The sequence below is a fragment of the Bombus bifarius genome, unplaced genomic scaffold (assembly GCF_011952205.1).
Source record: "Bombus bifarius isolate JDL3187 unplaced genomic scaffold, Bbif_JDL3187 scf7180000008274, whole genome shotgun sequence".
Lineage (NCBI taxonomy): Eukaryota > Metazoa > Arthropoda > Insecta > Hymenoptera > Apidae > Bombus > Bombus bifarius.
Genome location: NW_022884558.1, coordinates 96,582 through 123,552, shown reverse-complemented (window position 1 = coordinate 123,552; position 26,971 = coordinate 96,582). Strand labels below are relative to the sequence as shown.

The 26,971-nt window shown below is 33.6% G+C and overlaps 1 protein-coding gene across 6 annotated transcripts; it reads left to right on the top strand.

The window, feature by feature from the left end:
* Window positions 1-87: 87 nt before the first annotated feature.
* On the top strand, window positions 88-25,505 carry LOC117212119 (mediator of RNA polymerase II transcription subunit 13). 6 transcript variants are annotated; one of them, XM_033456638.1, is made up of 17 exons: window positions 88-226; window positions 12,488-12,821; window positions 15,272-15,440; window positions 15,553-15,698; window positions 15,789-16,218; window positions 17,210-17,359; window positions 18,882-19,449; window positions 19,526-19,732; window positions 19,818-21,539; window positions 21,612-21,951; window positions 22,049-22,347; window positions 22,638-22,829; window positions 22,987-23,298; window positions 23,420-23,758; window positions 23,832-24,116; window positions 24,187-24,458; window positions 24,585-25,505. In XM_033456638.1, exons 1-17 carry the CDS (start codon window positions 158-160, stop codon window positions 24,715-24,717), a joined length of 5,967 nt encoding a protein of 1,988 aa, XP_033312529.1. In that variant the 5' UTR covers window positions 88-157; the 3' UTR covers window positions 24,718-25,505. The 6 variants fall into 6 exon arrangements, with proteins under 6 accessions (XP_033312529.1, XP_033312527.1, XP_033312528.1 ...); XM_033456636.1 differs by having other exon boundaries at window positions 22,954-23,298; XM_033456637.1 differs by having other exon boundaries at window positions 15,541-15,698.
* The last annotated feature ends 1,466 nt before the right edge of the window (window positions 25,506-26,971 follow it).

The following is a 26,971-nucleotide window of genomic DNA, read 5'->3' as shown; positions in this document are numbered from 1 at the left end:
CATCGTCCGCCATTTTACGGTCGCCATTGAGAAGTGAAAACCCTCCTAAATGTTCTCGAATAATAGCGGCCTCGCCGTGTGATTTTTCGGGGCCTGAGAGAGGCGCGCCGCCGCGAGAAGTGTTGCTAATGAGTGTACGCCGTACGATGGAGAAGCCATGACGCATCCGTCGCATCAAACGAACGGCGCTAGCCTGGAGGACTGCCACACGAATTTCTTCGCACTGGTGAGTGATCAGTGAGCCCACTCTCTTCACTCGTAAGACTCATATAGTCGCGCATATCTGCTTCAATGTGTGTGATTTGAAGAATCGAGATGGCAGAATGGAGACAGAGGCTTCAGAGGATGGAAGTGCCAGTTGTCCAATGAATGTTTAACGGTACCGCGTAATGTCGCGAGCAGAAGTCGCCCGGGTTAACCTATATATCGGAGAATTCCCGTGGGCAGTACTCGATCGTTCGTGTCGACGTCGGTGTTGTGTATCGCGCGGCACTCCCCTCCCCTCCCCTCCCTCTCACCCATTGCTGTGTGTACAGGGTGTTCCAGTTTTTTTCTGACTGAAACCTTTTCCATTATGCTCTATGGATATAAATAAGGAAAATATGTCGTATAAACATAGGTTGTTTGAAGCTTCATTAAGAAGTTATGAAAGAAATACGTGATGCGAAAGGAACGATATTACGAACTGCTAAATCGTCAGGTGTGTCTCATGCTAGTAGTTTTTGAAAGAAAAAGCATGTCAAGCAAAAACTAATACGTAATGAACTAATATAAATGATTTGATTAATTCAGTGCAAAAAATTTAAGAGTGAGACCTAAGGGGAAAACGAAAGAAAGAATTCCAAACAAATAACAACTAACACAAAAAATGAAATAAAATGATCATAGAGTAATGGATTCAAACTTTTACCGGTGTGTCTTATGACTATTGTCAAAAACGGTAAACATTTCGAAACAGAGTATTAATAGCTAGAAGTTTGGGTTAGGTTGTCAACCTATTTTCGTTTTGCATTATAGTAACTGAGAGCTTGTTGCCATTCCTTTTGTATTTCGTATTTTTCTTAGAACCTTTTAATCTAGTTTCAAACAACCTATATTTATACGACATCTTTCCGTTATTTGTTCATAACACACTAAAAAGTTTGATCGAGCAATTGGAACACCCTGTATAATATGTACATATATAGCATGTCTCGAAAATTATGGTTCAAGATGAGGAAAATTCTGTGATTCAAAATGGAATAACAATCAAGAATGATAAAATTGCGTTGGAGGCTCCGTTTCTGAGAAAATTGAGTTTGACAACTTGTCAAGTGTACGCGAACTTGATTAATTCCCGTGTGTATACGAGTGTACAGTCAGCAAAATCATTCAATACTTTGTTTTGTATACTTACTTGACAATTTTTCAAATTCAATTTTTTAAATTTTGTTATTTTTAATTTTCGTGTTATGTGGAATGTATAGAATCTTCTTAACCTCGATTTTGTATCACAATTCTTGCAGCGCGTTGTATATACGTACGTATAAATACAGAGATTTACGAAGGAAAGGGGAATAAATAGTATTTACTGATGAGAATAAAAAATGTTTGATCAATATAGGTTCTAAAATTTTGTTGGTAGCAAAATTAGAAACGACGCAATCTCATTCTGAATTTAAAACATTATACTGAGCAAATTAAGAAACAATTCATTTGTGTTGATATATAAGTGATATTTTGTGAGGGAGTTTAACCATATCTACAAAATTCAATGGGTGTGTGTAGGTTTGTATAATTGACTGTCTATAGGTATTTATACAGGGTGTCCTAAGTTTTACCGTATGAAGTTTATTAATGTGTTCTAGAGATAAAAATGTCATATAACAAAAAGTTCATAAGTGCTTTATTCTTCGTAGTACAATTATTCAGTTGTGAAAAAATAATGGGAATCAATATCGCACATGAAGAAACGAATCAAGATCAAAACCGATTTCAGTTTATAAATGATTGGACATTGCGATTATCCGATGTCAGATGTGTATCGATAATTTCGTCTTGTATTGATGCTTCGCATACTGTTTATTTCACATTTCATATTTGTCCTATAATTTTTTAATTGAGGATTTATAACATTTTTTTGTTAGATTGGTGCGTATGAAATGTCATTTGTACGAATTGCGGATTTGACAGATTAATTTCCTCCTATGAATCTAAATTTGGAAAAACCGATATGAAAGTTATTAGAAATACAAATGTTGCATTTGAGAACTAGTAATTCTTATAAATATAGAATAGTGAAACTTGTTAGTTGAGAAAGTGCATCGAATTATGTCTAGATTAACAGTTAAACTTTCATTTGAAGAAACAGCATTTTGTATGCATCAATCTAACACAACCTTATTTTTCTAGTTTTATTTTTATACTACTCTGATGAAGTTTGCACGGAAAACCGGACACCCTGTATAAACGCGCAAGCGTGTATACGCGCGTCACTGGGATTTAAAGTTTATAAGACCCAATGTCATGCCTGATTCACGTCGGCCCTGAGTTTCCCACTCGTGAGAGAATTAAGGAGGTTGCAACAGTGCTGACCACTGATATCCTTTGATTACCGTAGTGAATATTGTTCGATTGTTTCTAGCGTGTTATGTTATTGTTGTTTTTACTACTAATCTCTGGATAAACTGTTGAAAACGCGGCGTGTTTTCGTCTCTTCCCCCAATGACTAGATAACGAAATCGTCTCTCGTAACATTCCTTTCGCCTTTCAAGGGAACCACAAAACTGTGCCAGACGATTGTTTGCACCGGTTGAAAGCCCTCGTCTTTGCTCTGCTCTGGTCCGACAAGTCTAGGAATTTCTTTTCCGTTGAACTCAACGAATCTCGAACGTGTATGTGTGCGATGCATACCAACCTATCAGAATATATTGATTTTTCGTGATACACCTGTCTGTGTTATATTTTGAAAATAGGATATTGATTCTTATTAACGTGACATTAGGCTAATTTATTCATTAATAAAGTATTTAATAAATTCTAAGTTTATTCTGAGATAGTTTCGCCTGCTCAATATATATATCACTTTTTTAGTCTTTTTATCTATTAAAACATTCTAAAAATTTATTCACTTATGTTTAACATATAAAATTTATTTGTTATATAATGTAAATTGTATGTTATTCATCAATATATTCAATTTTATTGAGTAAGTGTTCGTTGATGTCTCGAGATACCATACTCGTGAAAATCCCTAGAAATCCTGAAGAATGTAGTTATACTTTGACAAATGAAAATGTAATACCTTGCCGTATATCATATGCTTTGCTAATTTAAATATTTTTATTAAACAAGACACGTTATCTATTTATTCTTGAAAGCTTTTTTTTACTGATGCTTTAATAATAAACGTATAACAATGATGTCATTAATAGGGACTAATACCCTAGGCGTATCCAACATCAGATACGTATTTTTTCCTATTCGTCTATGCAACCATTTCTGTGAATAGATTTTCGTCGAATGTACGACTTATCTTCATTAGTTTCTCTGAACTTTCTAAGAATACCTGACATACCTGTGAAGTTGTTATTAAACGTTGTTTCTGCTGAAGATATACGATTAAACATAATTCACACGTGACAAAGCTCAATTATATTTTACCTTTTGTAACGTTATAACTTCATAACATTTTATCTGCCTCTATGAATTTAATATGAACATCAATCCCGAAGTAAATTACATATATATTTCTGTTTTGTTATATTTTGCATTAATTTTCTTATTACATTTTTAACAAAAATTTAATTCTTTAAAATATGTTACTAATTGAGATGTCAGTCGCTGATAAGCGATTACTTACACATCATTAAAGAAATAATTTCTCTTTTTTGATTGTTAATATTGATATTTTTCGAATATACAGTTAAAAGATTTACTGCAATTCGTATTTAAATACAGAGTAATAAATATTAACGATAAAAAAAATTCTGAGTATATGAACGCCTCAGTGTACAAATATTTAAATGTGTGTCAGTTCAATACGAATAATATTTACGCGCTTCAATGAAATAATTAGACGTTTCATAATAAAATTTTAATCTTTGTTTATGTTCACGAAACTTGAAAATGTATATTAATATTAAATAGATGATAATACATTGATTTAATAAATATTGAAAAGAAAGAATCACTGATAATTTAGTGATATAAAACGCCTTCGAAACTGTGGCTAAAGAATTTTTTTACTTTTGGGGCCAACTGCCCCCACGCTGTTAATTTCTACTGTCTTTTCTTTTTTTCTAGTAAATTTGTGAAAAAATAAAGGAGTATAATGTTTAGTAAAAGATCGTAATTTTAATAACAAAAAATAGTAATATTTTATACATAATGTGATAGCCTGAATAAATCTTTACATTTATGACACATTCGTGACTCCTGTATGCTTTTAAAGTTTGGTCATCTATTTTAGAAACGGCCTGTATGCAAGGCCTTTAGGCTGTCTCTCCCCTCTTTCTCTCTTCATTTTGACCATGCAGAATGCGCGCGACTCATGTATACACATACTTATCACGGGTATAACGGCGAGACAGACACATTTTTCTGTTACACTCGCAGTGTACCGCATTCTCACGAACAGTCAATCAAAACATCCACCTGAATGAATTTCTACTGTTCGTTTCGTATCTTTCTTATATTTTTTCTTTCTCTCCTTTTTTTAACTTAATTTTATAGTAGCGCTCGTCTGGATAACAACAAAATGAAGAAGTTTTTGGAAATTGATTTTAGGGGATTTTCCAAAGCAGACATCATCGTGATAAAAGTTGTTAAAATGAGCTATTCGAATGATTGGGATTTATAAAACATTAATTATTTATTTTAATTAATTAAATTAATTTAATTAAAATTAAATAAAAGTTATTTAATTAATTAAAATTAATTAAACAAGGCTTATTTATCGATTGTTTATTTATTATTATTATTTCGACTATTCTCCTTAGGATTTTTCTATTTTATTGTACATCTTCATTGGATTAGATTAAAATTCGGGAAAGTTTAGTTGTTGCGTGTCATGTCGTCAGTACTGGTTTGTCGGTTGCAGGGAAAACTATGCTTTCGTTTTGGCTCCCCCCCTCCCCCTACCCCGTAGCTTTCCCCGATGAAATTCGTTTACGTTTGACGACAGTTCGTCGGCCTCCGCTATTCCGCATGAATTCGATTTAAGAAATTATTTCGAAATTATCTACTAAGGATATCTACTACGTAACATGACATGATCTTGGAGTACGGTATATTCTTGTATTATTTCTACCAATATTATGAAATATCGTGATTCTGATAGCATCTGAATTTTTGTGCAATCCATTCTTTTATTGGAGTATTATTTTATTAATTTTGAGGGTCTTCGTAATTATTTGAATTTTAATAATAACTCACTGAAATCACTTTTTAAACTTTTATTTACATTCTTTATAAAACATAGTTTAACAATTTTACAGTAATACCAATTTATTTATTTATTTCTATAGTTAATCTTCTTATTATTTCTATTCTATTAATTAATTTTTCTGTGTATTAAGGATCGAATCCTTTAAAGATTATTGAAATGATTAATGTCCTTAAAATTCACTAAAAATCAGAAATAGATACTTCGTTTGATACCCACAGAGTGACATATACAATTTTTTAAGCAGGTAAAACCTCAGATGTTTTGAATAGAATAACTTTGTTGGCGGCTTTTTGTGTACAGCTTTATAGTTACTTTGTATTCACGGTAAAATTCGAGTTGCAACGGCCTGGTAGGAGCAATGCTCGGTCGCAGTGGTTCTCAATACAAATACATGTATATGTATATACAGAAACACGTCCATCTATTATCAAAGATAATTAGATAATTAATCTAATTAATTAGATAAGCACACATGTTAATTTTATCAATAAACATCTATATCTCAACATAAAATTATATACTGGATTCTTGAATAATTTTAATAATTTATTTAAAAGAAATTATGATGAAATAAATATTTTGTTGCGATTTGTGAGGGAAATTTTTAGTCAAGTGAATAATTATTGATATCAACTGTAACAAATTATTTTATACGTAGCATATTTTATTCTGTCACAATTCTCGATTTACCGTTATAAATCGAACGACGGGAGAACAGGCCAATAATTTCTCAGTTAACTAAGATCTATAATTAATTAGGAATATTAATAAATACCCATCAATTGTCGGTTTTCAATTGCAATTTAGTTCGACCCTCATCCGCCTCTTATTTCCCCAATTCAGTTTATCTCTCCTAACACTATATAAATCTAGAGGGATATTTTCAAGTGTAAATAACGAGAATAACTGTAATGAAACGTACGTTACAAATAACACGAATGTATACATAATATATCAAGTTTATCGCAACTTGTCAAATTAACAAGGAGTGAATGAGAGTTGATCTCCTCCACAATTTATTCAAAAATCAAAAGTTTGCTTCTTAATTTTTTTCAACGTATGAACATACTGACAGAATGGATGCTAGATTACAGAAATAAAATTGAAGCACATCTAACTTGTATTCTTTTTCCATTGAGCCCTTTAATTCTTCAGATCATGATAGCGATGTAAGAATTCAGATTCACCTTAAAGGACACGTGTTGTCCAATTTAAGGTTGAAACTGTCTGTACCTTTGATTCAAATTGTTATGGGTCACCTATGATGCAATAGCAATACAATGCAAAGGTTAAAAGTAGCAGAATTTGTAAGATTCCATTGTCGTTCTTTGAGTGGGCAGCAAAGTGTGCTCGAAATTGAGACTCTCGATCTTTTTCTTGGATCAAATTTAGTCGAGATTCATCCGAAAGTGGTTTCTAAAAGTTTGGTGATGGGATAAAAAAAAGAATGATGTTCCGAGGTCAGCTCGAAGCAAAAGTGGCGAGCTCAAAACCGAGCAATGTGTAAACTCTCTTGTAGTCTTAACACGTGACGTCCTCGCAGTGCAAGGCTTTCACCTAGGCTGGTCAAGCCCCCTTCGACTTCTCCTGTTTCTCTCCACGGAGCACCAGTTTCAGCATAATCTAGCCGAGTGACTTCGTCGACGAAGAAGCCGCGTGCCTCACGTATCTCGCCCGAGAAATCACCAGACCGGACTCTGATATAATTTAGAATACCCAGTGTCTCTCGAATCGAATTCTTCTCTCGACATTTTTACGTCGAACTTATTTTGCTTGAACTTATCTGACAATGACTGATAAATGACATTTAAGTAGTCTTCATAATTTCATGAAATTAAATTCAAAATTAGAGTTAATACTTGACTTCGTTTGGAGCGAATGGAAACATATGAAACAATAGTAAGGACATGCTAAATATTTACAATTTCCTTTGCACGTATAGAGAAATAGGAAAATAGAGGATGACGAGATTGGATGGCTAGGATGATTGTGCGATTCGTGTACAATTTTCTGGTAAACTTGTCAATTAGACAATTTAATTACAGGTTCGACAAAGCTGCATATTACAACATACCTTGTAATTTATTTTAATATAATCTACGTGCCGTTTTTTTGTGTATTGTAATTAATTATATGGAAATAATAACTGAGACAGGAATAGGAATAAGCGAAAGTGATAATAATATATATTAGTCAGCAGGATGCTGTATTTGAATGTTGAGATGAACTGTTTAAGTTTAAATAGAGGAACACATAATTTTCTACGTAAAAAAGTCATTCTTTCAAAGATAAGGGTATATAATTTAATTGTTCTGTTAAATATCGTTTATTTTATATTTACACTTTTTCACTTAATGAATAATTTCTCACTTTGTTGTGCTTGTTAAATATTGATACATGGCTAGAATTTATTTTTTCCTTTTTCGTATAATTTGTAAATTCTTTTTTTTTTTAATGGTAACTGCAATTTTAACCATTACTTCGAAATGTCGTTTAGATATTAATAACTGATTTCTAAATTAAAGATAAATGAAAATAAATAATCAAAAATTATTATAGTTATTAAATATCAGTATGAGTATGTATGTAATATTATTGAAACAATCATATCTGCCGTAATACTTCACTGTAAGTTAACATAAGGATAAAGGGACTTTCAAAATAACCAATAACAAGAACAAAGTTAGAAGAATCCACACAGCAAGTACGATTTCATAGGGAAAAAATGAAAGAGGAACGTCGGTGGCATCGTAGAGGCGTACTCTATCCACTTTCGAGTAACTTGTACGCAAGAGAATTCCGCTTCGTTACGCACGTGAATGTAATGTTCGTGCTGCTTTAACGGCAAGCGTATAAGGAGGGCAGTAACAGAAATGGGAATTTACAGCTGTAGCTGCGTTCTACGCGCACCGAAACACGCTCTGCTACTAGAAAAATGAGATTGTACAGTTTTCTTCTGTCTTCATTGACACGTTCGGTCGGCATTGTTTCCTTCTGGTGACACGATCAATAATTCGATGTGCAATTGTGTATGTTTTCGACTCGAACCATGAGGATTGCGATCGGTTGCATTTGGAATTATAATCGGTTGAAGGCTGCGTCGATACTTTGTCCGTAGTTATTTCGTTGTTCCATATGTTTTTGTTCTCACCGTTCTAACCAATTTAGTAAAATGTTTAGACCAAAATATTGTACATTGATAATATTTGAAGACATTAAAGTAGCAGATGATATGTTTAAATATGTTTGGAATCTAAAATCAAAGTTTCGTACTGTTATGATAGATCTTTATATGGTCCATAGCTCAAATTTTTAATATGAAAAGTAAATTTTTAAAGCTACGGAGTTTTGTCTTTTTGGTAATATTTTTTAATTTCAAGGAAATAATATTTAACGCAATGTATTATTTGATTCATTCATTGATTAATCTTTTATACTCGAAAAGAAAGAGTAAGAAGAAACATTTAGAAATAAACGTGTAAAATAAACTTGTTAGAAATGTCTTATTGTATACTAAAGAATTATGTTCGAGAAGACCACGACAACTACTAAAATTTGTTCTTCATTACACCAGGAATGTAGGGACATCATTGAAATAAAGATAAATTTTATGGCCCAAGTAATGTGAGCTCAAAAAATTCCCCTAAAAATTATCTTACAATTTAATATCCAACACAGATTGTTAAATTATTCGATAATTACACGTCTTAAAATTTTAGACAAACTGTAACCACTGATAAAATAGAAAATTTGGAAAGAGGGCAAAGACAGGATAAAGTAATGCAAAGCGAGAGAGAAAGAATCTATAAGAAACGATACCGTGGGAGAAAAGCAATACGAATACAGGCGCGTACGACAGGATGAAACGAGGGAATGTGGCGGACCCGCGAGTTGAATCCACGCGGGCGGCCTTGCACGTCGCCTTGCTTGTATTGATCAGCAAGCTTGACAGCCCCGTAGCGTTGCGATGGGCGCCTTTGCTCACCGATTATTTCGTCTCGTCGACACGATAGGCGCCACCGCGCGCCCTTACCTTCCCAATCGATTCTTTTTTCATCTATTGTCTCTAAAATATAATAGAATCAAGAAAATATCACTTCTATTCGTTATATTTTCATTATTATAGATAGAATATAGATATTGGTGTATTCCGAAAAATTTTGAATTAAATTTTAGGGATGTGTAATTTTATAGGTTATTTGGATAGTTTATCTAATTTCCCAGGTATTTTAGGTTATTAGTACTTGTTGAATGACATTAATGATAAGATATAAACAATTTGGAAAGAATTTTTCTTTCTTAAACAGGTTTAATAGTTCTATAGTAATACTTCGCAATAACGAATAATATACTTATCTTTTTGTTTACAACCATAAACATAAATTTTTTGCATCTTGAATATTATATATGTGTACTACTCATAGAAAAAATTGATGTTTTGTACTTTTTAATTTGTAGTATTTGCATGAAAAAATAAGTAGTCTGAATATGAATCAAAAGTAACGTTAACGATACACGATAAAAAAACGTTATTAGATTTATATATTATCCTATTTAGTATCATAGGAAGTTTCCGCTCTTATTTGAATCTGTTCCGGTTATGTCAGCTGGCAATATGACGTAAGAAAAGGCGCATGTTTGATTGGTTGAGAAGCGCGCGACCTGCTCGCGACTGCGCGTGTCTTTATTACTCTGACAGACACATCGTGGCGCCATACGATAGACAGACGTGCTTACGGTGGCGCCGCGGTTCATATACATTGTACTAAAAACAAGAAAATATGTGGAAATTCTCTATTCCACCCTGCTATTATTACTGTCTTAGTGTGATTATGACAGTTTTTAAGTAACAGAAGGTAGCAAATGTTATGCATAACCATCTAACAAATAACAACATGTCTAAATCATATCGAAAAGGTATTATGCCTTCTAAAGTGTTTAAGATAAATGAAACTATAGCAAAGTACATAACATCTGATTAGGCCTAAACTAGGTCGTTAATAATACCGTTGTAATAATTACGACAAACTTATGAATCATTGAATTATTTAAATGTGTCAATAATTAACGATTAATTTGTATTTAACAATAATTAAAATTGTGTCTCTCTCTATCAATTCTTTTTTCTTATCTTGTACGTAGCTTACAGCCAGTAACAACAAAATGTTATTTGCAAACTTATAATAAGTTACAGTAAATTGTTTTAATAGAAAAGATATATAATTATCATAAAACGATTGATTATGTTTGACGTTGAGTGCATTTAAATTACAAATATCGCTCTCACGCATGCGTTAATAGCAACTGCACATTTCAAGTGTTCAGAATCGACTTTAAACTGTATATCGATTACCCACGAAAAAAGCATCGACTATTCATATAGAAGGTAGCAAAAAATGTATGAATCAGATGCATTAGAGATATCAGACCAGGGTGAATGGCCTCTGACTAACCAAGATAAGATACATTTTTCCTTAAACGTGGATACCTTGTATACAACTCAATTTCAACTAAAGTATTTATCTTCCTATTTCCTTCCTATCAAGCACAAGTTCATTGACGTTTTCAGAAAGTTGCAAGCTGATGTAACGGAAAATTTAACGTTCAGTGCAGACTGATGCGTTCAACGGGAAATCATTTGGTTTCGTTACAGATATCTGTATGAATATTTATGATTTATTTATCGCTTTCACTTTTTATTTAGAGTCCTCCTAATAAATACATAGTTATCATATATTAGTAATTTATCATTATATTTTTTATAAATGCTGTTAATAAAACATAAAACAAAATTCTTGTGAAACTGCAATTAAAAAGTTTATGTATGTCTCTAACCTACATTGAATATCTATTTAATGTTCGTATAGAAACATTATTTAGACTACGCGAAATTGTAGTTTGCAGTAATTTGTATTAAAATTGTAAATTATTAATTATTTTATTGCTTTAATTCTTATTAGCAAAGTTATAAAAAAACATAACCTTTTTCTTAAATCATTATGGTTTTACAATTAGTACAATTATATTGTTGATGTAAAAACTGTATTATCAATATCGATAACTCTTTAACAAGATATTAATTACTTTTTAGTAAACAAAATTGCAACATAATCTCAAGTTCTAATACTAATCTGCACATTAAAGGAGAATCTTATTGTTCATGGTTAAATCAACGATTTGTTACGTTGCGTGACAAATGGAAATAGAATGCGGCGAAAGTTCAAGGACCGACCTTTCTCAATGGTCAATGAATGATCCGATACATTCCCTACAGTCCCTAACCTATCTTCGCTAATTGGAAGAGTTTGTACAAGTGTTATGTTATACGTGTAAATTATATATTTTATCATTGCTTTTAGCCGCTGACACTAATAAATGTATAATCAAATATTATTAAAGATATATAAAGCTTCATTTAATTAATTTAACAGATTTATTTTTCAGTTAATTAGATAAAATATATGACATTAACAGGGTAGATTATTTTCATATATCCATTTAAATTCCTTCTCAAAAGTTCAGCTAGAAGTTAGATCTACCATGCAATAGTTCCTCTTTTTGAAATTATCATAGTTGAACATTTTAATATCTTAATCACAATACATTTTAAAGGCAATCTTGTAGAATTTATTTGACTTACTAACGGTAAATAGATCGACTACCTTTTAATAAATTAAGAATTTTAATTCTTCAATTATTAAAAGTCAGTTATATCCACAAATTGACATTACATTCAGCATCATTTTGTTTCAGTATTGATTAATACAATACCGAAATACTCATTGTCAATATGCTTTTAATCATCATCATAGATATACTTTTCCCATGAATATTAATCTTTATAAATATTATATCTTCAAAAAGAAAAACGACCTTTCATCCATACATCTTAGAAAAAATTATTCAAACGCTACAAGTGCACCACTGTATATCTACGAAATTTCTATCTTAAAATTATGAGCTAGTCGTTTTAACAATTCTAGTAGCTCTATTATTAATATTTGGATTGATTCGTAAGAGTTTAATAAATGTGGCTAACGAGTAATTTTATTATTATAGACGGATCTCTGCGGTATCAAATGGAAGAAGCTCGTGTGGGGCGAAGTAGCCGGCGATTTCGGGGGTACCCCCCTCGAGGACCCGGTGTTATCGAGCTTCTCGCGGTGCCTCGCGGGTGACATTCTCTGCGTGTGGCGACGAGTCGCCGCTACACCGGCTACCTCCGGCCCAGCAACCGCCTCGGCAACTGGAGCTGGAATCTTCGACCTAGGCATTGCACCCTCGCCCGCACCGCCACCCCTTTCCCTTACTGCCGCTAAGGAACTCTGGATTTTCTGGTATGGCGAGGAACCTGATCTCTCCGGTCTGGTGTCGCCGGAACTCATCGCGTGTGGTGAGTAATGAAGCTCTTACTATCCTCACGGACATCTTCAATTCTCTAATAGACATATTTTATAATAGACGATAGAGTCATAGACGCTTGTCTGTTTGTAAGATGTGAAATTTATGCGTCTAAATTGAGAAATATACAAGGTGTTAACCTCTTGCCCTATTAACTATGGTCGATCTACTACGAACAACAATTATACTCAAATGTAGTCTTTACTTTAATTTTAATCTTTCTTCTGGATCCACACTATTGAAAATGATTGAAGTACAAACAATATACAGTATCTCATACTGATTTTCATATCAGTTACAATATTTTAAAAGCAACTAGTTAAGTTTAATAAGCATAAAATAAATTATAAAGCTTAAGGCGAATAGATAGATTACGAACGAAATGAATTTTCTAAAACAGTAACGAGTTGTAAAGTACATAAGCTGAAGAGGCATCAGCTATCCGTATTATATTTAAAATACTTCTCATTAGAATCGAATATATTATTCGAATTAGAATAGAATAATAATCATGATTTCTTGAGTTACTGCAACATAGGGTAACATTGTTCTCGTATGTTAAATATTCAAGTAATATGAGCAAACAAGTCTTGGAATTTCTTCATTACGTATCGAACTTACTCCTGAGAGAACTATAAATATTTCTACATATTTTCCTCTGTTGAAACTGATCGTAATCTATTTGATTTATTAGGGTTTGTTAGGGTGTGAGGATTGATTTATATATTTATGATTCATTTTAAGAACTGAACCAAAATCTTGGAAACTAACAATGTTTACTTTTTAATTCCTTTCAACTTCCATGACATCTGTTACTTGTATCAGAATAATATGAACTTTAAACCTTCGATTACAATAGTTGAATCATAGATGATCCAAACAGTTTAGATTAGATTTGAAGCTTAGAGGGAGAAACAGAAAACCATTGCTAGTTCTTACAGAATTAAAATTAATATTAAAATGACAAAAGCCAAAAGATTTGTTATATATACACAATAAAATAACGATTGAATGATACCATAAGAATAACAATTCATTGATTAAACGATCGGATCAATCCAAAAGCGATATACCGCGAATTCTTGTGGACGTCGTTGTAGAAAATCCCGTATGCTTTTGTTTCGGAGAAAGAAGGTGTGCAAAGCGAACGAAGCGGTAACGTTAGCTAGACCGTGTTTCTCTGCACAGGGTCGCTGAACCATGTACTTGTCTGCAACTCGGTGCGATGCGACGCAAGGTTCCATTATTGTGCATCGCAAGGAATACACCAATTGCGGAACCAACTAGTAAACCGTTAGTCTTGGTTAAACCAGATTTTTGGATGCTATAGATTAAAAAGAAATTTAAGCAACTATACATATATTCTGTCAAAAATTTTAATAAATCATCAACTATTAAATGGATGTAGAAAAATATAATTTTTTCCTTATCGATATATGATGAAAAAATAATTTTATGAAGTTAGAAAAATATTTGTTTAGCACAAACTATGCGATAATGAAAATGACGGTGAAAATAACTCTTTTGAATACACATATTTAGAAGTGAAGAATTTCATATAGAAAAATTAGTTACAATTGTTTTGTTGTCAGCAAGATATTTTCAACAAAATATACATTCTATGAAATCTTGAATACTAGTGAAATCGAGATCTGTAATATTTATGAATGTACTACACACATATAGAAATCTAGGAATCTATAGGGCATAATTCAATTGAGTCCATTTGATTTTTATATAAATATTATGCAATAAAGATGTAAAATATAAATATGTATATATTGCAATTTATAAAAGTTATATTACATAAAGTGGTATAATTTGTTTTATTGTAATACTAATTTATTTTAGAAAGTGAAACTGATACATACCACACACTCACACAGTTGATGTTCATGAAGCGTAAAGTTCATTACTATTTCACGAGTAAAGCAGAATTACGTTGCTAAATGCAAAATTAGACGTATTTTTTGAGAAACGAAAATATAACGTAATACCGTTATATTATAAGATAAGAAAATGTATATTTCATCTTAGATCACGAGCATAAAATTCTAGAATTTTTTAGTTGTCTCGACCAACATTTCTTTTGTCTTCTACGGATTGCCTAGCGTCGACGTGACTGGCTGTAATTTTATACACGAATTGCATTACTTTCACAATGGAATCGGTCGTTTCTTTCGACCAATAAGAATAGGCATTGCCTCGATTTGATGAAGAAAGTAGATCGCGGGAAAATAACAAAAACTACGTGCTTCTAAAACAAAATTCATTTCGTTCCTTCTGTTCACAAAACAGAAAAAAAGTGTGAATGTAAAACGTTTTCTAAATATTATATCAAATATTATACAAATTTTTGAAGTATTATATTATATATATATTTTATATATATATATATATATAAAATAAGATTATGTTCTAATATAAATATTTTGATTACAGAAAGTGAACAGGGTTCTTGGGAAAGCGGATTATCGTATGAATGCCGGTCACTTCTTTTCAAGGCTCTGCATAACTTAATCGAACGGTGCTTACTATCTCGTGATTTTGTTCGCCTTGGAAAGTGGTTCGTACAACCTTATGACGGATTCGAGAAACACCGTTGCAGTAGGTACGTTCTTCTATTTTTGTTAATAATAATTTTCAATCATAGCTACGAGACAAACTATTAATCAATCTTCTTGTAACTTAATTCAGCAAAATAATTTTAGTACCATTTACAGTAGCCACCTGTCATTCTCCTTTGCCTTTTTTGTGCATGGAGAAAGCACTGTATGTGCAAGTGTGGATGTCAGGCAGCATCCTGCTGTGAGACATCTTACAAGGACTTGCTTACAACGCACCCAAACTTCCCAGTCTGGTGTCAAAGGTAAGCTAGGTTCTACAAGATAATTTAAAAACGCAATAGTATATGCTGCTACTGCAAATATGTAATTATTTAATGTATCTTCTGTTTCAGTGATACTAGCTCCTTATGGATTAGCAGGTACATTAACTGGCCCAGTGGGACGTACAGATAGTCAACTCCTTGAAGAATGGAAACACTTTTATCCGATTAATGGCAGTAATGTAGAAACAGGACTTCCATCTCTAGTAGAAGTGCTTGTTGGTGGTGTTCGCATGCGTTATCCCTCATGTTATGTCCTGGTCACAGATATGGATGATACTCCATCTGATACTGCTCTTTCTCCACCAAATAGTCCTGCTAGTTATGAACATCCTCTCTTGAGTCAGCAGGATATACGAGCGGCTACCGAATTACCAGAACGTGTATGGGCAGAATGTACTTTGAGTTCACCAATTTCTGCTTCCAAGACAGAATCTTCCACAGAACCTGGAACCTGGACCTTCATTGATCCAACACAAAAGTCTTCCTGTACCTGTTCAAAGTAAGTAATACTTTCTTGTAACTTTTATTAGTGAGTCTAACTTTTACTGCATTGTATGTAATATATTTCATATTTTATTTTATGTAGTGGTTAATAGTAAAGATCAGAAATTTCAGGAATTTCGCATTGATATAATTTGAGAAATTGTTTGTTAAAACAATTTCATATTTTTTCTCCATATTTTTTATATATATCTTCATGATATAAACAAAAAAAAAGAACAATGCAGTAATAGCGATAGTAGTAATAACACTTTTATCCAAAGTTTGTAGTATAAAGTGAAAGTATATATAAAGAATAAGATTACTGTTAGATTTGTAACTATTATCTTCCTTGCACATTTATTATATGTAGCAGTAAATATATACGTCTTTTCACTGTATCTTATGTTTATCTGATAATATTCAAAATAGTATAGTCTGCAATTGTTATTGATTCTATCTGCATGTTATAGCACAATTTATAAAATGTAGATTGTTTAAAATATTACAGTACAAGTAGTAATTTTTTTAATGGCTGTTGCTATATGTGCATGTAAATTTAGTTTTTGAGAATGGCTAGAATGCAATTATTTCTTGAAATTGGTTCTCTTACTTATGACAACAGGACTGTCCTATATTGAAAACTTTCATATAAAATAATATAAACTTTATGTTCCTTTTAAACAATACATGGTAAGTCCATATCATAATAAAACTGAACATAAATCTCAGGATATAGTTATCATGGGTAAGCTTGTGTACTTTCTTTAAATTTTAAATAAATAATAACTAAAAGTTTTATTCAGATTAAACATTATATTTTTTGTGAGAAGAAAGATTTTAACATTATATCATTACACCAATGTAGGTTTGATAAAATTGTAAAGATAATAAAAGTTGATATTAGACTACTTATCTATTTCTATTCCACACGTTGCTGCTCAGTAAATCAGAATAATTAAGATAAGTAAACATATGAAAAAACGAGATATTAAATACATCGGTTGCAGGTATGCCACCCCCGGGGGTTGGAAGAGCCTGGCCTCCTCTCAGGTTCAGAGGGAGAGAGTAGATAAAGGTGGACGGAGGGTCGTACCGTTTCATCGACGCTCTACCACCCAGTGGGATGCTTGCCCCTCTGTCCCTGCTAATGCCCCCAGGTGGGTAATTTCTGCCCCGATATCAATGAAAAAATCATATTTTTTCCCATACCTTAATTAATCACTGCAATAATGCCAATATCGTATGATCGTTATAATACCATAACGTCATCTTTTAATTCACATCGCTTATGAAAGCTCTGCTATTTATTTAGTCATAGGAGTAACTAAATCTAATTGCACGAATAACGCATTAATCAAACGTCATTGTGCAATTTTTCTATCTTCTTTTTGTGGGGGGGGGGGGGCTCATTTTTGGAAAAATTATGAATATTAATTGTGGTAAAGCATACACAAGAAAAAGTGTTCGTTATTATTTTATTTTAATACATAACAATACGTAAGGTGAATTTACAGTACAAATTTTATTACTCTGATTATTGAAGAGAAGCAGCTAATATGCATATTCCATATATACTTTAAATGGGATCTATTACATTTATGTGCTTATTAATACAGACTATAGTAAGTATATTCATACATAACTGGTAACCATTATATATTGTTACATATACAGTATCATGGTATTCATAGTTAAGGTATTCCAAATATCAAGAAATCATAGAAATATGTCTCAACTTTGATTAAAATTAAGTAGTCATTATTTTTTATTTCATGCTTTATTATGCAGTTTTAGTTTTCATTTTATATATACTAAATAAACCATATTGCAGTATACAAGGTGTCCAGTAAAGTGTTTAACAAACTTACTCACATATTCAACAAATCATCCAGAACAAAAAATGTTTTATTAGCTAGATATAAGTATTGATTTTTGGTAAATGTGTGATGTGGAGTAATAGACTGAGACTTCGTTGGACCACATATTATAAAGGTGCTATTGGCAGTAAATTATCATTGAAATTTTATTTAATTTACTTTCTTACTTGGAGGGAATAACGTTAAAAATCAGAAGAAAAATATAGTTACAACAAGATGATAACACTTCATTATATTGGGATAAATTTGTTAGATTTCTAAATTTACTTCTTACCTTACCAGACACCATGTATATAATTGAATAAAAAAAGGCACATTTTTATATAATATTATCAAAATGTTTTTTTTTGTTTTTCCTTCCTTTTCTGAAGTTTTACCACTTCTAATTTGTAACAGTTTTAAACTATTTAGCTCTTTCAATAGTTAAAGAATGCTTTGCATGTGCATAATAATATTATTCATAACTTAAGCACGATTTTTGTAATTGTTATTTTCCTATTCGTGCATTGTTTGCTTCAATATTGTAGTTGAATCTGTTATCATGTTTAGGTATATAATTGTATTTTTAACAATTTTCCTAAGTAGTAAAATAATTGTAGGTGTGTTGTATCATAAAATTCTCTTCATAAAAACGTTCATGGTGGTAGTTGTATGTGTATCATTTTTTATTCAGCATGAATCAACTTATCAAGGTCGATTATAGTCATCAAATTTAAAATATGAAATATATCATTAATATTTTTATGATACCCGGATTATTAAAAATAACTTAATTTATGATTATGTTTTCTAATTGGAATAGGTCTGTATTGAACAGAACAGAAGCGCCAAGTACACCACCAGGCGGACCTCCTTCTTATTCAAGGGGACCACCAACAGGGGGAGATTGTCTACCAGTTCCATCTGTTGGCTCACCAGGATCTCCTGCACCTTCACCTCTTCCAACACCACATTCCGAGCCAGCATCAGTTCCACCAGCAGAGCCTACAATGCCTACTCTTAGTCCTCAACCACCACCCAGTCATACAAACACTGCCCCACCACTAACCCCTTCTCAAGGCCCAAAATCAATTTCCTCTGCATGCAATAATCAAGTGCATAGTCCAGCCCCTGGACCAACATTAAAACGACCAGTCTTAACCTCTAGAGAATGTGAGGATATATATCTAGAAAACGAACAGTCATTACCTTGGCTCTATGATTATTCAACGCAAGAAGCATGGCTCAATCATCCTGTAAAGCGTTTTAAGGAATCTAATACCAGTCCAGTCAATGTGAGGAGCAATACATTATATCCACCAATGAATTCTCAGGTTCCTCAATCTCAAACACCCAAATTAGAGATTAAGCAAGAACCAAATGTCAATGTTGTAAGTGACCTCTTTCATTTGTCTGAAATATTATTTGCATTTTTCATATACATTGTATTTATTAATATTCGTGCAGGGAGATTGCATCGGAAGAAGAACAGATCCGTATGAGTTTGATGCAACAGGTGAAGAAAATGGCACAAGCGTTGATGGACTTAGACGGCCAAGAGATGATCCTACTAAACCAGGATCGTTATTTACTAGTGAAGGTCTTCAAGCATCCTATAAAGATTTAGACCAAATCTTTGATAATTCCGATCCTGACACTTCTAGCGATGAAATCGTACGCATTGCCTTTCCTTTTCTCTCTCTGATATCTAATATTGCGTTTGTGATTAAAGTTACAAATTATACAATATTTTTTATAGAATTTAAACCAGCTTCAAGTACAAACTCCCCCAGAGTCGAATAGATCTGGTGGACTACATGAAGAAACCAGGGTAGATGCCAATAACAGACATAATAACCGGGGAGTTGGCGTGTTACGACCAGAAGAACTTTCCAAAATGTTTCCGACGCCACCATCCTTAGAGCATAATCCCGTTGCTTCGCCTTGTCAGTTAAACGACCCTTTAATGGACCAGACGGAACTTTCTGTACCTCAACGACCACTTAGGCATCTCCCCGACATTTATCCGAACATGGGATCTCCTCAAGAAGAACCAATCGATGATTGGTCCTACGTGTTCAAACCTACACCTATTTGTAAGATGGTTGGTTCTTCCAAATATGCTCCACTCACAAATCTGCCCAGCCAATCTCTACCACCTGTTACACTGCCATCGCACTGCGTATATAGATCTTCTTGGCAGTGCAACTCTACTTCCAACAATTCAGATAAACCACTTCCACCAACTAGACCTGGTTCAGTTCAACAACAACAACAACAACCATGCCCCCCGAGTCCAGCACCATTGGGAGCACCATATCGCTCGGCAACTATATCCGGAAGACCACCGCCGCCGCCATATGATCAACCAAGTCCAGCTACATCTACCACCTCTTCCTATCTGAACAAAAATCTGAATAGCATCGAAGCAGACACACCAGGCCCTACTCGTGCGCCAGAATCGAACTCTCTCATAGTGAATATCCTCTTAGGTGACACTGTGCTTAATATCTTCCGTGATCACAATTTTGACAGTTGCAGTCTCTGCGTGTGCAATGCAGGTCCAAAAGTTGTTGGTAATATTAAAGGTGCAGACGCTGGTGTGTATCTTACCCACTCATGGTCAGGCGGAGCACTGTTTCAAGATGATGATCAGATTAGGTGCAGTTGTGGCTTTAGCGCGGTTGTAAATCGACGGTTAGCTCATCAAGCTGGCTTGTTCTACGAAGATGAGATGGAAATTACTGGTATTGCAGAGGATCCAGCAGAGAAGAAAAAAGCGTCTCTAATCGCTGTAGCCTGTGGAGGGGGCAAATCGTCGGAAGGTTTAGACGTGATACCACCTAATGTGTTAGAATTGCTCAGAGAACAGTGCCTGATCATACAGAGCTCCGCAAGCAGTCTTTACAGAGCATCCAGGATCTATTCCTCAATGAAGAGCTACCCGATGCTTACGCCTACTGTGAATATGTTGGAATTCAATGATGGTAACGAAGTGTCGCTAGCAGCTCTCGATCAGGGTAAAATTAATGGTACACACAATGAAAGAACTAATCGTGTAATTGGAGTGCATCGATGGGTGTTCCTTAGAGCGAAAGGACCTCAGTGCAGTGGTGATATCGTGAGAATGATGAGAGCTCTACAACCACTGTTGCAAGATGCTGTGCAGAAAAAATGTACAACTCGAATGTGGGAAGCACCATATACCGTTGCAGGTCCCTTGACTTGGAGACAATTCCATCGTTTAGCTGGTCGCGGAACCGATGATCGATGTGAACCTCAACCAATACCTGCATTGGTTGTTGGATATGACCGAGATTGGCTGTCTTTATCACCTTATGCTTTAAGTTACTGGGAGAAACTACTCTTGGAGCCATATGCTGGACCAAGAGACGTCGCCTATGTAGTGGTAGCACCAGACAATGATTGTGTTATTAATAAAGTAAAATCATTCTTCCGCGAACTATCAACTACATATGAAGTAAGTAAATGAATTTCGCATAACATATTAATATGTTTTTATCTTTGATTATAAAGCTATGATTTATTTTAGATTTGTCGGCTAGGAAGGCATACACCTATTTCGAAAGCGTTACGCGATGGTATTCTTCGCGTTGGAAAAGCATCAATACAGAAACAAGTCAAGCAACCAATAGACGATTGGTTTAAACTTTTAGGAGAGAACCAATTAGGAGAACTATTGCGATTGTATGCGCAAGTCTGTAATCATCGATTAGCTCCATATTTAACACAGGTTATTCAAGATCGAAGTTTGTTAGATCCTGGAGACTCGCAACCGACCAACAAACAACAACAGCCGCAAACAACTATTCCTGTTACTGACACAATGCCAGCCACACCTGATGTAATGACTAACAAACCAGAATCAGTTGGTACGTTTTCATATCAAGTACCTTTTTACATTGTAAGTTAAGTTATCCTTACATTTGTTTAGAGATAAATTTACATATAAAATTTACACATTTTTAGAAGGAGAAAATCCTAGAAGTGAAACACCGTCATCAAACACAACAACAAATACTAATTCTAATACCGGTAACACAACACCAACTTCACAAACTGCCACGATACACACTAATACAACATCGGGTCCAGATGAAGAGGAAATCGAGCCTCCAGCTATAGTCGTTTACTTAGTAGAACCTTTCTCATTGGGAGGTCCCGAAGATGCTGACCGACGAAGACTTGCTATTTTAGCTTTGTTACGTGCATATTCGACAGCAGTTAATAGCATGCCTGAAAATCTTAGATCCAATATCAACGTTCAGGTAAGATTGAATTGTGATTTTTCTTACGTTTTGTTAAAAGATCTCGAGCAAAGGTAAAATGGAGAACTGAAGAAGTATTTCGCGCCGACTACATCTTTTCTATATTATAATAAAAACATTCTTGTTATAATTTATATTTTTAAAATTATTATATTTATATCAATTTATATTATTTTAATTATATTAATTTATATTATACACGTTAAAGCGAAATAATATTCAACGTTTTGTACATTGTACTTCAAATTAAGCAACTTACTAATTTATTTTCCATTTGTTTTCATCTTCAGATAATATCTTTGGAAAGTATAATGGAGTTAGGACGAGCTAGGGAAAGGCGCAAAATACAGGACGAGATGAGAGCTTTAGCGTTAAACGTGTTTCTACAGGGCCGCCGGTTATTAAATCATAACTCCACAGTAAAAAGTCTTACTGGTTTTGGTACCGCTGCCGCAGCAGACATTTTCCTTAAGAGTAAAGATGTAAGATGCATTTTTGTATTTTGTGTAGAACTGTTCCCTTAAAATAGACAATCGCGTTGCCCATGTGCCGTTTAAGACGACGAAAGTAGTAAAAGTAAACAGGCCATGACTCGATCATTTTCAGTCTTATAGTAATACTCTTGCAACTATACATCAGGAACGAAATAGAGCCCCGTACCGGTTGTACTCACCCGCCTACGTCTTGGCTCCACTACGGGCGAAAAGCGAAGCACCAGAGTCTTTTGGCATCGCTGGACCAGAAGAGTGTGCAGTTTTGTATCTCAGCTATTGTCTTAGCGAAGATCAATCATGGCTGCTAGCAGTTGCAACTGATGATAGAGGAGAAATATTTGAAACAGCTACTATCAACATTGATATACCAAATAGAAAAAGAAGAAAACGCGCCTCAGCCAGACGAATTGGATTACAAAAATTGATGGATTTCATACTTGGTGTAATGTCTCAAGGTGTAAGTAGCTCACAACAAAATATCAAATGTTGTTTAAAATATTGAATCATAAACATTAAAAATAATGAAAATATAATTGAATTAAAAAATATATACTCAAATTGGATGTTTCCATACTTAGGTACAACCTTGGAGGTTAGTAGTAGGTCGTGTGGGACGTATTGGACATGGTGAGTTGAAAGGTTGGAGCTGGTTACTATCCAGAAAAGCGCTTCTCAAAGCCTCTAAACACCTTAAAGAAATATGTGGCCAGTGCAATCTTTTATATCCGTCAGCAGCACCTTGTGTGCTTAGCGCCTGTCTAGTCTCCCTTGAACCAGATTCAACTCTCAGGCTTATGGCTGATCAATTCACACCTGATGAAAGGTTTAGTCAGGCGTCAGTAAACTGCCAATTATCTACACCACAAGATGTTACGTGCACTCATATTCTCGTTTTTCCTACATCTGCTACCACACAGGTACAAATTTTTTTTTAAGAGAAAAAATTTAAATGTAACTGAATGTCTAAAAATGATCATTTTTCTGCTACAGTCATCACAGACTGCATTTCAAGAGCAGCATATTAATGGACCAGAATTAGGAGATGATGAGCTATTTTCTGCACTAAACGATGATATGCCAGAAGGTATGGAAGGCATGGGAGACTTCAATGACATCTTCAATGTATGGCCAGAGGCTGGTGCTGGTGGAGGTCAAAGTCCTGGTGGTAGCCCACATCGTCCTGAAGGATCCCCATTGGGTGGAGATGGTGGAGGTTCAGGATTAGGCAATCATGATGGTCCTGGTAGTCCGTTTCCATGTAGTAACACACCAAGAGTAAGTTAAATATTTATACATATTATCTGTCTGTAAACGGTTAGTTAACTGTAAAATTTATAATTGATAGGTAGCAGTTGCTGAACAAGCAGAAGAGGTTGGAACTTTATTGCAGCAACCACTTGCTCTTGGTTACTTAGTGTCTACTGCACCAACTGGACGAATGCCACCATGGTTTTGGTCAGCCTGTCCCCATTTAGAGGGTGTTTGCCCAGTGTTCTTGAAAAATGCCTTACATTTGCATAGTCCAGCAATACAGCAGAATAGCGATGATCTATTGCAACAACAAAGTGCACTCACTGCTCATCCATTAGATTCACAGTATACCACCGATGTGCTCAGGTTTATATTGTTGCTTTCATTGACCGCATATTTTAATTTTTAATTTAATTACTATAATTCAATATAATTCATTTATAAATATCAAAATCTATCATTTTGTTAATTATTATTATTAATATATTTCAGATATGTGCTGGAGGGATACAATGCACTATCATGGCTTGCAGTGGATGCGAACACGAAGGATCGTTTATCCTGCTTACCAGTGCACGTACAAGCGCTCATGCAACTCTACCATGCAGCGGCAGCTCTCGTCTGACCCACACCTTCTCCTTTCGTAGTGCAGTATGTGCACCTCTTTCATGCACTCCTTTACCATACCGCCACTTGGGGCTTTACGAGAGCAACTGGTTTCCTACATCCGTCTTCAACTGTTTGTTAGAGACTTTAAGATTTCCTGGATAACTGGGAGAAAACGATCCTTCAAATATTAATCGATAAACCTCCAATGCGAAATACTGACTTTTTTTACTCGATTCTTTTTTAAATTAATACGATAATACGCCGCGATCGTAGCGTAAACTTGATGATTATCGATGCACAGTAATTCTTTTTAACGTTTTTCTATTCGTGTAATTCGTCAGGCGAAAAAAAAGGTAAATAGATCGTATTTTGTGTTTTCCGAAAAACAAAAAATAAGATAACACGAGATACTATTATTGATGACCGTACATTGCCGCATACCAAATGGAATCTGATGAATGGGAAGTAAAATTGTATGTGCGAGAGATTGATAGAACGAATGAACATGTGCGAGAACGAAAGAAAGTGAATAAAAGAGAGCATGTGAGAGAGAGGAAAAAGAGAAAGAACGAATGCGCGCGTATAAACGGAAAGAAAAGGAGAAACAAAAGAAAACGCGCTATAAGAAATTAACTTACAATTGCCTCTCTGTCGGTAGATAGTTCAATTACAAATCAGAATCTCTAGAAAATTACATAACCAAAATGTTTTTAATTGTAAATTGAATTTTGTACAAAGCTTTTATTATTAATAACGACGAAGTAATATAAATAATATTACGTTGTTTTTTAATTTTATATAGATGATGTAAATGAAAAAAGAAGAACGGAAAAAGAGAGGCGATATACTTCTTTTTTACAAGTAAAAATGCCTCGTACAAGCCCCTGGTGTGAGATAATTGCATATTATACTATATTATGCTCGCGCGGCACTGGGTCTCTGTTATCATGTTTCCTGGACCCATTAGCGCAATTTTTCGATGCTGTTTGACAAATTTTATTCAAATTAGGTGACCTTTATATATTATACATACATTAATAGTGTAAAATATTGTTTTTAAATAATTTATGAAGTGAGAGACATCGCCGAGATATTAGATAATTGAGAATGAGCGAAAAGAGCGCGAGAGAGTAAATGAGAATGAGAGAAGAGCACAGAGAGGTTTGTTCTCTATAATTTAGGAAACAGATGATTTCACATACAAACAAATGAGCGCGCGGGATGAAAAAGTATATAAGGAAAAATAAAAAGACAAGAGAAGAGAATACAGGGCGCGTCTGAATGAAAGCCGATGATGGCTAATTGCGTCAGTCGCATAGTACAAATATGACTTGTACATAGCAATCCCTAATCCTCTCCCCCCTATAAAGTTAATTGGTTAATTTACTCACACACCACACTCACACTGTATCTATAGTATTTATTATCTGGGTAGAACATCATTATTGGGATTATTATTATTATTATTATTACCATTATTATATTAATATTACGAAATACAGTTTTATGTGTATATATAATTATATACCTCATTTCACATGAAGTGTATGTATGTCTTACAGTTTTGATGTTGCAAGCATAGTAGAAACAGACTAACATTTTCATTTCTGTAAAATTTACCACTAGTTTAAAATTCACTGTGCATCATTTTTCTGGTAGTCACATTCTCGATATGTACAAGAAAGAGGTACATGTAAATTACTGTAAATTGGTGACATCGATGACGAATTATTAAATCATTATAGAATAATTCTCCCATTTTTTTTTAAATGCTTATGAAAAATATTGGAGAGTTCGAAATAATATAAAATTCATTACTCGCAAAAAATAACTAATCACAATAGAAGAATAAAACATCATTTCATCAGCTAATTATATATTTGGTTGAAATTACACTAGATTTTCTTGTATAAATTCATATGTGTACAGCGATATTATCAAGATTAAATAATAAAAAATACCAATAATTGATAATGTTAATAATTAACAATATTTCTAATGTGCTTGTAACATTTATTTGTAGAACAGAGTACACCCTGTCTTGCACTTGCGATGAAATTATAAATTTCTCATCGTTACATATAGGTATGTATAAACATTATATATATTACGAAATATTTTATATATATATCACAAATTTTATCTTTCAATGAATATATTAACATCTAATTCGTTGACCCGAATAGACTAGTTATACTCATACAAAATAAGGGAAAAATATTATCACTTGATTGAATTAATGACAAATTTAAATGCGTCATACCTAGAAT

Excerpts from the sequence above, each read along its gene's own strand:
- LOC117212119 (XM_033456635.1), top strand. The coding sequence starts at position 158 with ATGACGCATCCGTCGCATCAAACGAACGGCGCTAGCCTGGAGGACTGC. Across the intron at positions 21,952-22,048 it reads TAACAAACCAGAATCAGTTG|AAGGAGAAAATCCTAGAAGT; the intron begins GTACGTTTTCAT and ends ACACATTTTTAG. Across the intron at positions 24,117-24,186 it reads CATGTAGTAACACACCAAGA|GTAGCAGTTGCTGAACAAGC; the intron begins GTAAGTTAAATA and ends TATAATTGATAG.